General features: G+C 34.9%; 2 protein-coding genes across 2 annotated transcripts; one reads left to right on the forward strand and one right to left on the reverse strand.

Annotated features, from left to right (window-relative positions):
* Nucleotides 1–21: 21 nt before the first annotated feature.
* On the reverse strand, nucleotides 22–8,805 carry LOC135689701 (dnaJ homolog subfamily C member 27). Its single transcript, XM_065207017.2, has 7 exons — nucleotides 8,625–8,805; nucleotides 5,858–5,927; nucleotides 4,254–4,336; nucleotides 3,522–3,591; nucleotides 2,430–2,717; nucleotides 1,648–1,811; nucleotides 22–937 (listed from the first exon to the last, which is right to left on the reverse strand). Exons 2-7 carry the CDS (start codon nucleotides 5,918–5,920, stop codon nucleotides 799–801), a joined length of 807 nt encoding a protein of 268 aa, XP_065063089.2. The 5' UTR covers nucleotides 5,921–5,927; nucleotides 8,625–8,805; the 3' UTR covers nucleotides 22–798.
* Nucleotides 8,806–8,933: 128 nt separating this feature from the next.
* On the forward strand, nucleotides 8,934–9,701 carry LOC148960241 (bridging integrator 3-like). The gene has a single exon (XM_089108606.1). The coding sequence runs from the start codon at nucleotides 8,934–8,936 to the stop codon at nucleotides 9,699–9,701; it is 768 nt and encodes a 255-aa protein (XP_088964732.1).
* The last annotated feature ends 5,624 nt before the right edge of the window (nucleotides 9,702–15,325 follow it).

Below are 15,325 nucleotides of genomic sequence, written 5' to 3' on the forward strand. Positions count from 1 at the left end.
ACAAAAGCAGTCGAGGCAATATATGGAAATTGCAGATTTATATCAAGTGTGCAATGTACACTAGCATTTGAAACGCAATTTACAAAATAGACAGAAATTTATTGCTCTTCTTGTCTAACTACTCATATACAATATAACATGAATATATTACATTTCAATATGTTTAAAATCATTCAAATATTACACACAATCATAATATATAGTATTATCATATATAGTATTATCTTGGAGATCAAACTTTACAACTATAAGAAACTGAAGGGTACAAAACAGGTTTCTAAATTACTCACTTAAAATCCTAAACGCGACTGTAAACATAAATTTTTAAGGCAACAAGCACTTGCAACCTAATGCAACCTATTCCATCGAGTGTGTGTTTCGCATGTAGCGGTATAAGGCCCTTTGAATAATAGATCAGTTCAGTGAAGACTGCTTAGCTAAAATCTTCTACCATGTCATTGGGTCGATAAAGAAAAAGGCACAAAAAAATGCTAAAACTTGACAAAAATTGTTAAACGTAGCTTCCTAAAGTGCATACCATGACATGACATGACATGACATGACATGACATGACATGACATGACATGACATGACATGACATGACATGACATGACATGACATGACATGACATGACATGACATGACATGACATGACATGACATGACAAGGTAAGGGAAGAGTAATGTCACACCACACTTTCATTAAACAAGATATACAACGAGGGACAAAGCCAATGATAAATATCTTTGCAACTGGAATAAGTGTGAATTGCTACCTGTTAAGCAAATGTCTGGCATATTTACTCTCCTTTTTGATTTGAAAGCAATGAAGACCTTGCGCTGACAAGTATTTTGAAAGCTTCTTCCGTGCCAGGGGCGACACTTTTATCAGGATGCAAAAGAACAGCGAGCTTCTTGTATGCCTTGTTTACTTCATCGCTGAAAAGGGGATATCAATTTTATTATGAGGCTCCTTGTGACAACAACAGGAGGAACCAATAACGTCAAGATAAAAGAATAACAAACAGCCAAAGGAAAAGTACTGAAAAACAGAAGTTAGCTGTTTCAATAGCTTCTTTAAAAACCACGATATGTCAAGGATGGAGACTGAAGAGGTAATTTCAAGTTGTCAAGATTCAATGTTGGAGAGCTGGCAGTACGAGGCGTGACAAGTGGGGCAGTATGAGGCATGATCAAGCAGGGGGAGAGCAAGTAGGAAGAGTGAGGAAATAGGGTTTTTTAGACAAACAGAGGTAGAGCAAATGGAGTTTGGCAAGCTGGGGAGGGCAACAGAAGTAGGGGAATGAAAGCAAAACATTGCTAACAAAAACAATTAAATGTTAGAAATTTGGATTTGAATATAAACTGAAGGAAATCAGGCATAAATAATTGCTAGTCTCTTTTCTTTACGCAATAACATGAAATTTTTCAACGTTCTTTCAAGAAAGTTTCTTTAAATCAGTTTCTTGAAAAAGAGCAATTACTTTGAAGCACTCTAGATTATAAAACGTTACCTTCCAACCAAGCCTTTATAGCCGTTACAAGAACATCGAAACCTAACTGGTACCTATTGATCATTTGATCGTTAAGTTTACGTTAAACAGCTGCAAATTCAACAATTTTGATGCAATAATTAAAACTTGAATAACCTTGAAGCTCCAAAGCGAAGGCCGAGTCGTTCGTAGTTGTCCTTGCCCTGTTTCAACTGGGAAATGGCATCAGCTTGTTCTTTGGTATATCCCAGAGCACTGCCGCTTCTTATTTTCGGCTTTACTCCGCTTTCCACAGTCACTGCCATTGTTTCAAACAACGACTAAAAACAACAATAAAATTGCCATTCTTTTGCTCAATGGAAAGCAAAAATTAACCTTAAAAATAGCTTCATTTACGATGCCCCTAAATGCGCTTAACAAAACTAAAGTTAGTCAAAAGAAGTTACACGACCTTAAATGCAACTCCAAGCTAAAAAGCATCTAATGTTTCATAAACCCCTATACAATGAGACACTGTAATCAAAAATTTCAGTAAGATTTCCTTTATGTTTGGTTCTTCAGGAAACGTTATAGAGCTAAAGTGTCAATGAAAGCATTAAGGTTTTTACTGGTTGAACCTGTCGTTATACGTCAATTGAGGGTTCTCATTTGATATCTGTTGATTCTACCAATACTTGGATGGAAAAGAGGGGGATGAAAGAAATTCTTCATTTCTTCAACCAACAAACCCTCTTTTGGCATCTTGGCATACCCTGCTCGAATAGTTTACTAAAGAATTTTTCATTCAATACTCAGCTAATCAGCTCGCAAATATTTTTGCCAATCACTAGCCGTTAAAATAAAATATGTAAATGTAGTAAACTGTCGATTACGTTACTTCTTCTGAATAAAGATGCAATAGCTTGCACATATTCTTCGAAATAAAAAGGGGAACCTACCTGAAACATTTCTTGAACACCGTCACCATTCTGGGCTGAGGTTTCGAAGTATAGGAGCCCCTTGCTTTCAGCCCACAGCCTCCCTTCACTCTCGTTTACTGTTCTGTTCGTCTGCCTATCTGTTTTGTTTGCACATACTGCTATCACAATTTTATCAACCTCAGCTGGGCTTCCAGCATCTTTTTTCAGCTCATCGAGCCAGCTACTTAGCATTTCAAAGGATTCACGGTCAGTGATATCATAAACAAGAAGGGCACCTTGGGTGTCTTTGTAAAACTCGTTACGAACCTAGGCAAATAAGAAGACGATACATCTTAACTATATGAGCAGACCATGGCTGAATTAGTATAGATACATGGGACATAGCAGAGGAGAAGTCATTTCTTTTTTCAAAAGCAAGCTACTGACAAAAAGCAAGGCTATCAAAAACATACCATAAAGAAGTCTAATTTAAAGATGAGCTTGTTGTAAACACACATTCACAACCATGTAACTATAATGGCAACCTATAACTTCAATTTAAACAAACTTTTATCTTTTTCTTTTACTGAGGAGTCACTGACAAGCATGTGGTAGTAGAGAATCAGTTGCAAAACAAGCTGACACAAATCAATGCTTAGTGGAATTCCTAAGTCAGGGAGAACGAGATGAAAGAAAGAAACAGAGAAGACACATATCAATGCTTAGTGGAATTCCTAAGTCAGGGAGAACGAGATGAAAGAAAGAAACAGAGAAGACACATATCAATGCTTAGTTGTGTTCCTTAGTCACGAGGGACGAGATGAAAGAAAGAAAGAGAGAAAGATAGAAGGAGAGAAGAAATGTAGAAGAGGGTTGAGAGAGAAAATAAGAAAGAAAAAAAGAAAGAAAGATAGACAGACAATATAAGTGAAAGTCTTGTCAGTTACTCAAGCCCTAGAACCTTTGGATCCGTAGTCCACGACCCAAACTAATGAGTCATCCTAACACCTGTTTTAACCATTACTACTAAACCAAAAATAACATGTAGTCGGTAGAGAAACTTTTTAAGAGTTTATTTGTTTGGAATCAAGGTGGTAGAGTTCCTCCAAATAAAATACAATCATTGCAAACCTCATAAAAATAAGGATGCCCAGCCATATCAAAAATGTTCACTTTCAAGGTTTTTTCTCCAACAGACACCCTAAAACGAAGTAATGAAAAGATAGAGGTAAAAAATCATAGTTGACAATTTTCCGTAAGGAATACTGGTAAGAACGTGGAAGGCACCTTTTTAGCAGTATATGCTTCAAAAGGAAGACAGGCAGAAACATTTGCTTTTCAGTTCTAGAAGTTGCATTTTTCTGAAACTAGTCCGAATATGAAATATCTCTAACTAAACTAACTTGTATCTAAAATGAATATCAAATAGGTCTTTTCATTTCGAATAGGCGACACTCTCTCCGAATTATTTACGACCCTAGCAAAACGTGTTACGCCCGCAAGAAACCGGAAAAGCAATTACGCAATTACAGGCCATCATTATTTCAAATAGCTACATCGAATAGTTTGTTTGAAAAACCGGAGGTAAACACGCAATTAGACACCCCAAAGGTTAAGTCATCTTCGGTCGTGGGCAGATGAAACCTTAATACCCCGTAAGGCCTGGAGGACCTCCTTAAACAAACATTGTTGGACGGTGTGACGGGTGATCAATCTAGTAAATTCACCCACGCGGACAGATCGTTGTTCTTGGAAAAAATCTTCATGAAAAGGCCTGATATCAGCAAAAGTGACAAAGAGATATTCCCCTTACGTTTCGCTTAGTATGTTATGTCTTAAGTAAGAGTTATGTGAATAACTTACTTGGTTACACCATAATCTATACCAATTGTCGACATATATTTTGACACAAATCTCTTCTCGCAGTATCTCTTTATAATGCAACTCTGAAAAATAACAGTAAAATTTTAATCAATGACCTATATATTTTATTGTTTCATATACAAATAAATTTTCCTTATCGAGTAATGAAAATGAAAGTTGCTCTGTTCATTCAGCTAGATTCCAAGAACTTTGTTACTTATTACTTAAAAGGGACAATTGTTTAATAAATAATACAGAATTCAACAAATAAATTTAATACATTTATTTAAATGGATATGCATGTGATGGATAATAAATCAAATAAACCAATTATAATTTAATTGGTCAAACTGAATAGATTTAAGTTTTTAACCTAAAGCAGTTCTTTGGAAAATGGGATTTTCCTAATTCCATAGTCAATGCAGATTGTGTTCAAGATAAGTTAAATCGAAATTTTGAGCAGATAAAGATAGTTTCTGCCTTACAGGTATACAGTGTTATGAAAGGTTGATAATGACTTAAAACAATCATGCTCTCAGTACCGATTTTGCAGTATTAAAACTTGTTTTTGACCTATAAAACTGGACATAGCCAGGACAAAATTATTTTGGTAAGTCAAAAGTCCCACAGAGGAGTAAAAATGGAGACTTTCAAAATTAACATCATCTCAATCAATCCAAGGCAATAGAACCAGGTACAGATTAAAGCAGAAAGGTTGGGGAGGGTTTCAGATAAACTAAACAAGTTGATCTTGTGGCCATACATTTCATATAACTGGAAAACGATGGAAACGCCTGTTTTTAGCTTTGAGATAAAGACGATAAGAAGATAAATAAAGAAAAATTTTTAAGAAACCAAAAAATGCTTTTTACCAAATCAAAGGGACACAAAATTGTTAGGGGTGTCGCACTCCCACACACAGCAGTAAACCCATCCCTGAAAAGAAAATAACTACTTGGGGTGAGTTATATCAACAGTACTCTGAATGTTAATATCCCAACAATTTTTCAGGATATTTTATAAGGCCTTCATTATTTCTTTCAGGATAGTTAAGACCCCCTGTTTGTTATTTGAATCCCCTGTTTTTTCGTAGAAGGTGTTTGATTAGAAATGTTGACCTTCTCAAGGTCCTTGCTAATACTTTGAACTATACCTTCTTTACTTCATTACTAAAAAAACTGATTATCCTTTGATGTTGTCATACATCCCATTACTTACTGGCCACTTTCCATACTTTAAATAAAAGGATACTGGATAAAGTCTAGTACACAGTGAGTTCTTACAATATTGAGATGGTCATATGCACAGACTATTGGCATTTGGGTAATACCGAATGTGCTGGATTTTCTGATTACATAATTATACCCCTTTATAAATCAGGGATCTAAAACGGATTTTTAACTAAACTCAAATTACCATAAACATAGCCCTCTTTAGAGTACTGACAGTAGTGACTTGGCCTATCAGCCCAAGTGATGGTGTATCTTTTAGCAAAAGAAAACCCTATCCACAAGCTGAAGACCAAAAAACAGGACTGTAAGCAAGCAAATGCTTCAAAAATATATGTAGTGTTTTAAAGTGTCTATGGATTTGCATATGCATACCTTGCCTGTTTCTGCATTTCCCATGCTAATTATTTTCATTCTGTATGTCTTTTTGTCCTTCATTTTGCTTCTAAAAATACCACAAAATAAAATAATCAGAAATTAACCAAAGTTTTACATCATTTACATCATTAAATTTTCAAATTGCAATTTACAATCATACTTAATACTTCATACTTAATCTTCTTACTAAGAATTGGGAATAATTCAAAACATTCTTTATACCTAATTACAGCACGATCGTCAGGGGGATTGGGAGTGGGTAATGTGTAACTACTTCCTTTCCACGGGTATTTCTATTTTAAAGGCACTATGTCCTGAGGCATTTCAATGGCCATTTAAATTTCCCATTGGTTTTGGAGTTAGCTATACCATATATTAAAAAATTTTCAAAAAAATTATCCCTACATCTGCCAAACAATGCTGTAATTAGAAGCCATTAAAATGATTGATGTTTAGAATTCGACTAATATCAAGCAATTTTAAAAACATTTTCATCTTCTGTTTGCATCTTTAAAAAACATTTTTAGGTGCTTATGTTTCAAGGCATAATTTACACTTTATCCTTCACATTCTGCTTAGTTTTCAATATATGATTTTTCAAATTCATCTATTTTCATAGCAAAACAATTTAAATAGAGGGCGGGAGTAGATCTGTCTCTATCTGTTTTCAATTTAAGTTTTCAGTGATTGTAAATCTAACCAAGATTTCTTTGGTTCACTAAATGTGTGATTATCCATAAATGCTAAAAAACAATCCTGCAGAAAGTTAACTAGTATAGCAGAATAAAAGCAAATATATTGCAGAGTCTTGGCTGGACATAAGTTAAGGACCTTGCAAGAAAAAAGACTGCTTGTTAATATGAATCCCTAGACAATTCAGCTCCAGATAACCTATGATCTATAGAAACAAATGTCAAAATTTCACTACTTATAACAACAGGACAGAAACTTGAATGAGCCAAGTAGAGAAAACCAATCTGTCAACCTCCCTAAAAACACTCAAGAAAAACCTTTGGCTTTTGTTTTTTGCATCCTTCCTTAAACTATTAAATCTATAAGAATATGTTGTAATTAGGTATTTTCAGTTCAAGCTGGTCTTGTTGTAAAACAAAACTGGTTAAAATTCATGCTTTTTTATCGATCAAACATCAGACAAAAGCCTGATTTGACAACAGCACCATGCCCTCATTGGCCGTTGTAGAACAAACCATCATTTTCCTTAGCTAGCTAGCTGATATCCATAGTAATTGTGTAGTACTTGTGCCGCTTCTTTACATACTGTCGCACTAAGACAAACACATTTTTGCAAAGTGCCATAATAAAAGATTATATGTTCCTGTGTCAAAATCATTGTGAAAGTCTTGCTTGATGAAAAAATGCAATTCAAGAGCATGTAACATAATAACTTCTAAGGTAAGTAGGTGTGCATAGCTAGAACCAAGGATGATACTTTTCCTAACTGAATATCTGGATGATTAATGCAATTGACATTGGTTGCACCATTATAATAACAGCTGTTGAAGTTAATACTGATACATGGATCAATAAAAAATAATGGCTTGCAAGATATGACAAGATTGGCTAGGCTTGAAGGTTCTGTAGGATCAAAGACAAAATATACAATCAATTCTAATGTAGAAGAGAATAGAAGACAATAAAACCCCCTCTAGACTGCACAAACCAACAGTTTTTTGGTCCAGGTTGGAAAACCTGCTTATATGTTTGCAGCTATGTCATACTTCTTGCATTCACATGTGACCAGCAAAATCAAGCAATCATGCAAATTATAATTTATAAGTCAAGTATAAATGAGCATTGTTTCTTGTAGTTTGAATGCCTTTGTGCTCAGTTCCGGTTAGTTCAGTTCAGTATATATTTTAAAATTCCACTCTACATACAATTTATCATAAAATAACTATAAAATACGCACAAACGATTAAACATCAAAAATATTAGGTAACAATACAGAAATTGTAGTTCCCAGCTAATAGTGTCCTGCTGGTTGCAGCTATCCATAGCCACAACCATAAATTCTTTCCATTTCAATGTTGTCCTTGATTAGATTCCAGTCTGGCCAGACTGTAAAGTATTTTTTCTGCGCAGGGAATGCCAGAAGAATAATTTTGAAATTTGTGGATAACAAACACTACCCCGTGAAATCGTGCGCGGAATTTGAAGCAACAACCTTCAAAGAGACCTTGTATTCGATGTTTTTTCTTGTTATCGGAAGTCAGAAGTTTGAATGGTGGAATATTTGAGGGAAAAATGACAAGATAAACAAATATTTTGCACAGAATCCACGGCAGATTCTTAATGATGTGCGGACGGAAAGAAGGGCAACAATAATCGCGCGGGGAATGCATTCTGTGTGCACAGACCAAACTTTTCAGTCTAGCAGTCTGGCTCATGATTCATGCAGAGTATGGCAGTTTCCAGCAGGAACACACTCATGCATGCACATTTTCCACATGTAAACCTCCTTTTACCTATCATATGGTGCACAAGCAGAAATTTTCTAAGGCAATGCTATGTAAAGCTTTGGCAATTTATAAATCTTGGTGTGCAGCAGCTCGCATGCGAGACTCTGTAGACAGGAACATGACTAGTTACACAAATAAAACACACATTATTTATACTGCAGCCTTATCACTTGTATGTTTTGCTAATGTAACAGAAATTTGGCTGATTTGGGGATAGAAGAATAATAATAATTCTTCGAATCTCAATCTGAATAAATCTCAAACTTATAAATCTATAATCTTACCACAGTAAAGGCCTAATCATCGAGACATAGCCAAGAAATAAAGGAAGACACTTTTCTGATCAACCATCCTTTTACAAATACAGCCAACGACCCTGATATCGAATTTAAATCTCAGAAATCCAAACACCATAGCAACTTCCAACAATGTCCGCCATTTTCTTGATCTTTGCACTTTGATATTTTTAAACCACTGATCTCGATGTTTGAAACGGAGAATTCAGAAATTGAGAATGAGGCCACTCAAATGGCGTCTTCTACTGCGCAATTTGATAACTGACCTCAAGTGTTTATTTCCTTCCAAGATTGAAAATGTCGTGGAATCCCTTCAATAAATTAATAGCACCTAGGAAGTCGATTTCAAAGCCTTCTGAAGACAATGAATTTGAGGAAAGATTACAAGATATTGTGCAGATGGAACAGACCCTGAAGAGAATGCACAAGGACACCAAAAAGTTCATGGATTCTAGCTCAAGCTTGGCAAAGTTGGAACAAAAAATGGTCACCGACCTGTATAATAGCTCTAAGTTGATTAAGGACGCAGATGAACTTGAAAGCCATGCAGAAAAACTGAAGAACATCTGCAACGAAACTGAAAACTCCCAACAACAGCGTGATGTAATCACTAGGTCAACATTTGTTAAGCCATTAAAAGGCCTAAATGAGAAATTCGCTTGTATACACTCGGCAGTTAAACGAAAAGATCAAAGTCAACAAGATTACGTGAAATATTTAGCAAAGAGGGACAAGCTTGCTAAAGATCCAAGTACTTCGCAATCTGGAAAGTATGAAGCAAACGAAAAGTACCTTGAAAGAACAAAAACCGACTTTGAGAGGCGAACAAAGCAACTTCATGAAGATCTTCCAAGATTCTATTCTGAAGCTGTAAACTATTTTGACCCATGCTTTAAAGCATTTTTGCAAGGTGAACTTAACCATAACGAAAAAGGAAAATTGTTGTATGATGAGCTTGCAAAGGATTTCAAAGTTCCAAGTGACATGACTGTAGAAGAGTTTAATTCACAAGTTGACAAGATGCTTGAAGAAATAAAAACTATTTCCATAGTCAAAGCTACTTAAATATAAACACTCAATTTATTTCATTGCAGAGTTAAAAAATATTTGGTAGAATTTGTTACACTCATTTATATAAAAAAGAATCTTTAATGAGGAAATACCTTTTCAAGTCTTAACTTTCAGGGAATGGGAGGCCAAAATTTCTTATTATTTTGACAAATTTTCCAAGCAAACTATTTGAGCCAATAATTATTGCAAAAATTTTTTTGGGCTATTCAACTTTAAATCAACAACTCCAAGTCTTCTGTTGAAGTAACATTCATAGCTCAAAAAAGAAAATTTTTGGCTAGATGTTAGTTGCTGTAAAGCAATTATAGGGATAGGCTTCCCCTAAGAAACATTGCCTGATAAAATGCTCTTAAGAGCAAACAAAACTTTTTCCGTAGAATCATTGAAAAGCAAAGTAACCATTCTTACTTAACAATGGTGTACATTTGCATTCTTTTTACAATAAACAGATATTTTACTTGAACTTTGAAACATAAGATGATAAATATTTTATCAACACATTTGTTGCTCTTTTAATCATAAAAATATGGAAAATTTATTTAGAATAGCAAAATAACTGAAACATCCCTTTAATAGCTCCCCCCCCCCCCTTCATTGTTTGGAGTTATTAATAATGAGCATATTAAGATTGAAGTAATATTTTATATGTTTTTCAAGTTTTCTTGTAGTAAAGTAAAAATTAGAAGGTTAAAAGTGTAAAATTAGAAGGTATTAAAGTGTAAGATTAGCTTTTCCACTAATGAATCAGTTCATATTATTGTAATATATGTACAAATCATATTAGATATTTTCCGAAATTAGTGTTGTCAATGTTTCAGATTTCCTATCTGTCATCACTATTACAAAACCTGGGGGCTTTTTGCTCCCATTATTGCTTGTGGGGGTTGCTATAGTTTGGGTGAAGCTTTTCAGAAAGTATTCCCAAGGCTACTAACATCAGTATCAATAAGACTTAATCTATTTGAAAGGCTTATCTTAGGAATCCCTCATTAATGAAATAATTTTAAAAATTAGGATGTGCATGTAATTGAACATCAATTCACCAATAAGCATGTTTCCTTTTTTGGTTTATAAAGCATTAATGATCTTGAGTCTCCATTTTTTTAACCACAAGGTTTCAGCTAGATTTAAGCAAAACTCACGGTATATGCCACTGAAAAAAAGTTAAAAAAACTTTCAACTTGCATCAAAATAAAATTTGATCAGAAATAACCTAAAACTCCATAAAATTCGTATATGAAAGTATTAAAAATTACTTTAACTTAAACTGTTTGTTTAAAAGGTTTTAGCTAAAGTGAAATATCCGAGGGGTGCACCAGTAAAAATGGTCAATTTTCAACAAGTAATTTTTTTCTCTGATTAAGCCCTGTATGCCAGGGTTAAATATCAGTTTAAATATCGTTTTATTTTTAATACTCATTGCAAGAGTCACATAATCCGGCGGAAAGCCTATCCTGCGGTTCTTCTTTTTTTCGACTGGAAATGTCACAAAAAATGACTTGAAACAAAATGTGCATTATTCAGCGAACTGGAAGCATCAATATTTGAAAATTTTCTCTCCATTTCACTGCAACGAAGGGCCGCCTCAGGTAGTATTGATTCGTCCTATATAGTAACAATTACTCCTGATTTTTATGATGATCATATACATCTCAATCAGACCATTAATGGCAATCAACAGATACTAAAAAGGCTTAAGCCACCTGTCAATCAATATCAGCCAATGGACAAGCGTGAGAATGCTATTACGCGCACTGATTGGCCAGTTATTAATGGACAGAAAGTTTTGTCCACGTTAGTAATTCTCGATTGCCTTTAAGATAGGACTTTTTATGAATGGTCTTTTCCTCTTCCTCTCGCATAATATGAGGTTATATTTAACCATTGATAGTAGATAAGCTGCAATCCTGGCCAAAAGTTATTGGACTGGGCTGGAAAATTGTAGTATTTTTGGAAAAATACGCTCCCCGCCCCCCACTGTCAATGTTGATACGCTTATTTCTACTCTTTTCGATTGCTGTTACTTGGGTATTCAAGAAAAAACCAACATTGCTTCAGGGGTGGGGGGTTTTGATAATATTGTTGGGGTCAAGTTGCAATTTTAGTGGTTTTTTCACCAGTCCACTAACCTTTTGGCCAGGATTGTCTAATATAGAGGTAAAAGGGAGGAGATGAAAATTTGCAAATCTTATACAGAAGTATCATTTTTTGTAACCTAAAATAGGAGCAATTTAAGAAAGGTGGGTCCAATCATGAAGAATTTTATATTCAGCAAGCAAAAGAGGTCATGCAGGAATCGAATTCACAACTTGTTTCAATTCTACCTTGAAGCCCAGGCCTAAATCTAATTGATTTTTTGGAATTGTCAAGCAGCAATTGAATAGAGATGCCATAGAGAAAACTATTACTACTTAGACAATGGTAAAGTAGAACCCATAAATTATTAGAAAAGTCGAATGTGGTTATTAAAGGGCAAATGTACTCTCGGGTACAGTTGAAAGTTTTTGGCGGGTTTGTTAAAGTCTAATTTTTTCATATTAGGGGGTCTTGAATACAAGTGTTCAGGGTTGAAAGATTTTCAAAATCGGGGGGAGGGGTTAAGGTGATCAAAATCTACTAGACATATAGTGTTTATGGATCTTCAAATTTCATGTTTAAAAAATCAAAACTTGCAATTTGGAATTTTATAACAACAAATCCATTTTTACGCATGCGCTAATATATAATATTGAAAAAAGGAGCCTTTTGTGCCGTACTGGGAAAATGATCACGAGTTACCACGAGTCACCAACGAGTTACCGTACGGGTTACATTCTACATTTGCAGACCTCAGTATGGATGTATACGAGATACCAACGAGTTACCACCTTCTTTATAAATATAATATATATATATTTATTAAAAAAGTCATGGTAACTCGTGGTATTCCCATATAAAACCACTATTAAAAAAGGTAACTCGTTAGGGTAACTCGTTGGTAACCCGTTGGTAACCCGTTGGTAACTCGTGACATTTTCAAATAAACTAAAGTTGACATTGATGTCACTCATTGTTACTTCTGCAAAGTAGCGAGGACAACTTGAAATGTTTTATGTTTATCTGCTTGTATATTATGGGTAAACTCGAATGTTTTCAATCTTACAGCCATTATTTCTTTTTCTCTCTCGACGGAGCTATTGTATTTTTTGTTCTCTACAACTGACTCTCTTGCTGGGAATTTGGCTGCATTTACTCTGCTGTAGGATATCAGATAGCATTTGCCAATTTCTTTCTCTCTTAAACTTTCACATGTTATCAACTAATCTTTCGTATACAAAGTTCGACGGCAAATTCAATGTACGTACTACAATAGCGAAGTCTGAGGCAAAACGCAATGTGTAGACTATTAAACCCATACTAACCCATTATTTGTAATTACTTGACCAAGAAGGACACCCGTATATATATTTCCCATTTTAATTTTGTACCCTCCACATACGTAGAGAACTTCGATTCTAATCAATTTAGGTAGACATATCGCGTCTCCTCCGATTTTCTACGTCAAGTGCAGCTTCTCGAAATTCTTTCATTTCTATGAAGATTCAACACAAAATGCCCTAAAAGACCGGCTTCCTAGTTTTTTTAGCATTGGACAACCATGTCTAGACGCCTAGTAGCTCTTTCCGATACATAACAAACCGCTATGATAGATTTTCATTCTGCTTAGAAATCAGACAATCCTGGCCAAAAGTTATTGGACTGGGCTGGAAAATTGTAGTATTTTTGGAAAAATACGCTCCCCGCCCCCCACTGTCAATGTTGATACGCTTATTTCTACTCTTTTCGATTGCTGTTACTTGGGTATTCAAGAAAAAACCAACATTGCTTCAGGGGTGGGGGGTTTTGATAATATTGTTGGGGTCAAGTTGCAATTTTAGTGGTTTTTTCACCAGTCCACTAACCTTTTGGCCAGGATTGTGGGTCCAATACACAAGAAGGTCTTTTCTCACAATGACACACATACACACAGCTGCATGTAATTATCTCATTGAACTTGTGCAACTCCCTGTTACTTGAAATTTATCTTGTACCTTGATATAGATGTGTTTTTTGACCAATGCATTTCACTTCTGCGTTTTAAAGGTTCTAATAGTTACAATAAACACTCCAGCATGAGCCTAAATAAAAAACCTTTCTAAGAACATTTGCTCGCAATGATTGGCGAGAAGAAACCTTTTATAATAATATTTAATATTACGATAAAGTATCAATCATGCCCAGATAAAGCAAAAAATTTGCATCCGGTAGAGAAGTGGGGTGGAAGAAGAGTACAAATGTGTATTTAAATTGAGGCAGGAACTTTTGACAGCCAACAAACTCGAACAATTTTATCACAAGTGCCAAAATTTCTGAAATTGCTGAAGCATGGTGTTGAGGGCTATCCCCCCTGCTCCACGGTCTCTCTCTCTCTCTCTCTCTCTCTCTCTCTCTCTCTCTCTCTCTCTCTCTCTCTCTCTCTCTCTCTCTCTCTCTCTCTCTCTCTCTCTCTCTCTCTCTCTCTCTCTCTCTCTCTCTCTCTCTCTCTCTCTCTCTCTCTCTCTCTCTCTCTCTCTCTCTCTCCAAACGTCTGAGACCTTTGACAGGATGCGTAATTTTTCTTAAAGACAACTTTAATTTGGTAGCAAGAGATTTTTTCTATGTTGCCCATATCGGGCAGAGAAGCTTCTAAATAAGTTAGCTGAGAAGTACAACATCATAATTTCCAATAGATTGATGCTTACAGATATTGCTAGCCTGCCTTACGCTCCCTAACCTCTTCATACGCAGGCTAAAATATTGCTTACGCGCTTTTTCCGGTATTCAACTTGAATTTCTCACATTTCCATGAGAAACTAGCAAGATGGCAAACTGGTTATTCAAATTTAAAAACGATATTTGAAGAAAGACTATATAATGTGACAAAAAGTGGAGTTCTGATTTTTCTCATAACAAAGGGTGACAAATTTATTACCTGGCATAGAATATATAAATTCTTCCAATGCTGCAACTTACGACAACTTCAGAATCAGAAGCAAGAAGGAGTGCAAACTAAAGCAGTGATAACAAGGTAGGTTAAAATTTTGTTTAAAGGTCTTCTTCAAATTTGATGAAAAGAGTCAATTTTACCTATCTTCTGAAGAAATGTCTTTTTCGAGTTGAAAACTTTGAAGTAATAAAAACAGTGATATTTTCTGATTCAACCTAAACAATTGGAACAAGTATGCAATCTTGAAAAATTTATCAAGCATTTTAGCACAGCAAATTACAGAGGAAACAAAGATTTAAAACATTGCAGGCAAAACGACGTAGAATAATTGGTTACTATATAGAAATTTTATAGCCGTTGTCAATTACTTTGTTATTGAAAAATTGAGTTCAACAATAAATTTGAAATAGCTGTCTTCTTCTGTCAAATAAAAACGGAATGCAATTTTTCAGTATCATTTCTAGCATGATTAATTGTTGAATATCACAGGTCTGGCTTTATTTACCTTAATGTAGACTATATAATTTGATGTCTTTTCTTAGATTTGTCTTTCCTTATTGAAGAAACTGTTCAGCTATTCGTACTATCATGCGATTCATACTATCGCGGATCT

Source organism: Rhopilema esculentum, chromosome 5, assembly GCF_057945365.1.
Source record: "Rhopilema esculentum isolate cy_ngs chromosome 5, ASM5794536v1, whole genome shotgun sequence".
Lineage (NCBI taxonomy): Eukaryota > Metazoa > Cnidaria > Scyphozoa > Rhizostomeae > Rhizostomatidae > Rhopilema > Rhopilema esculentum.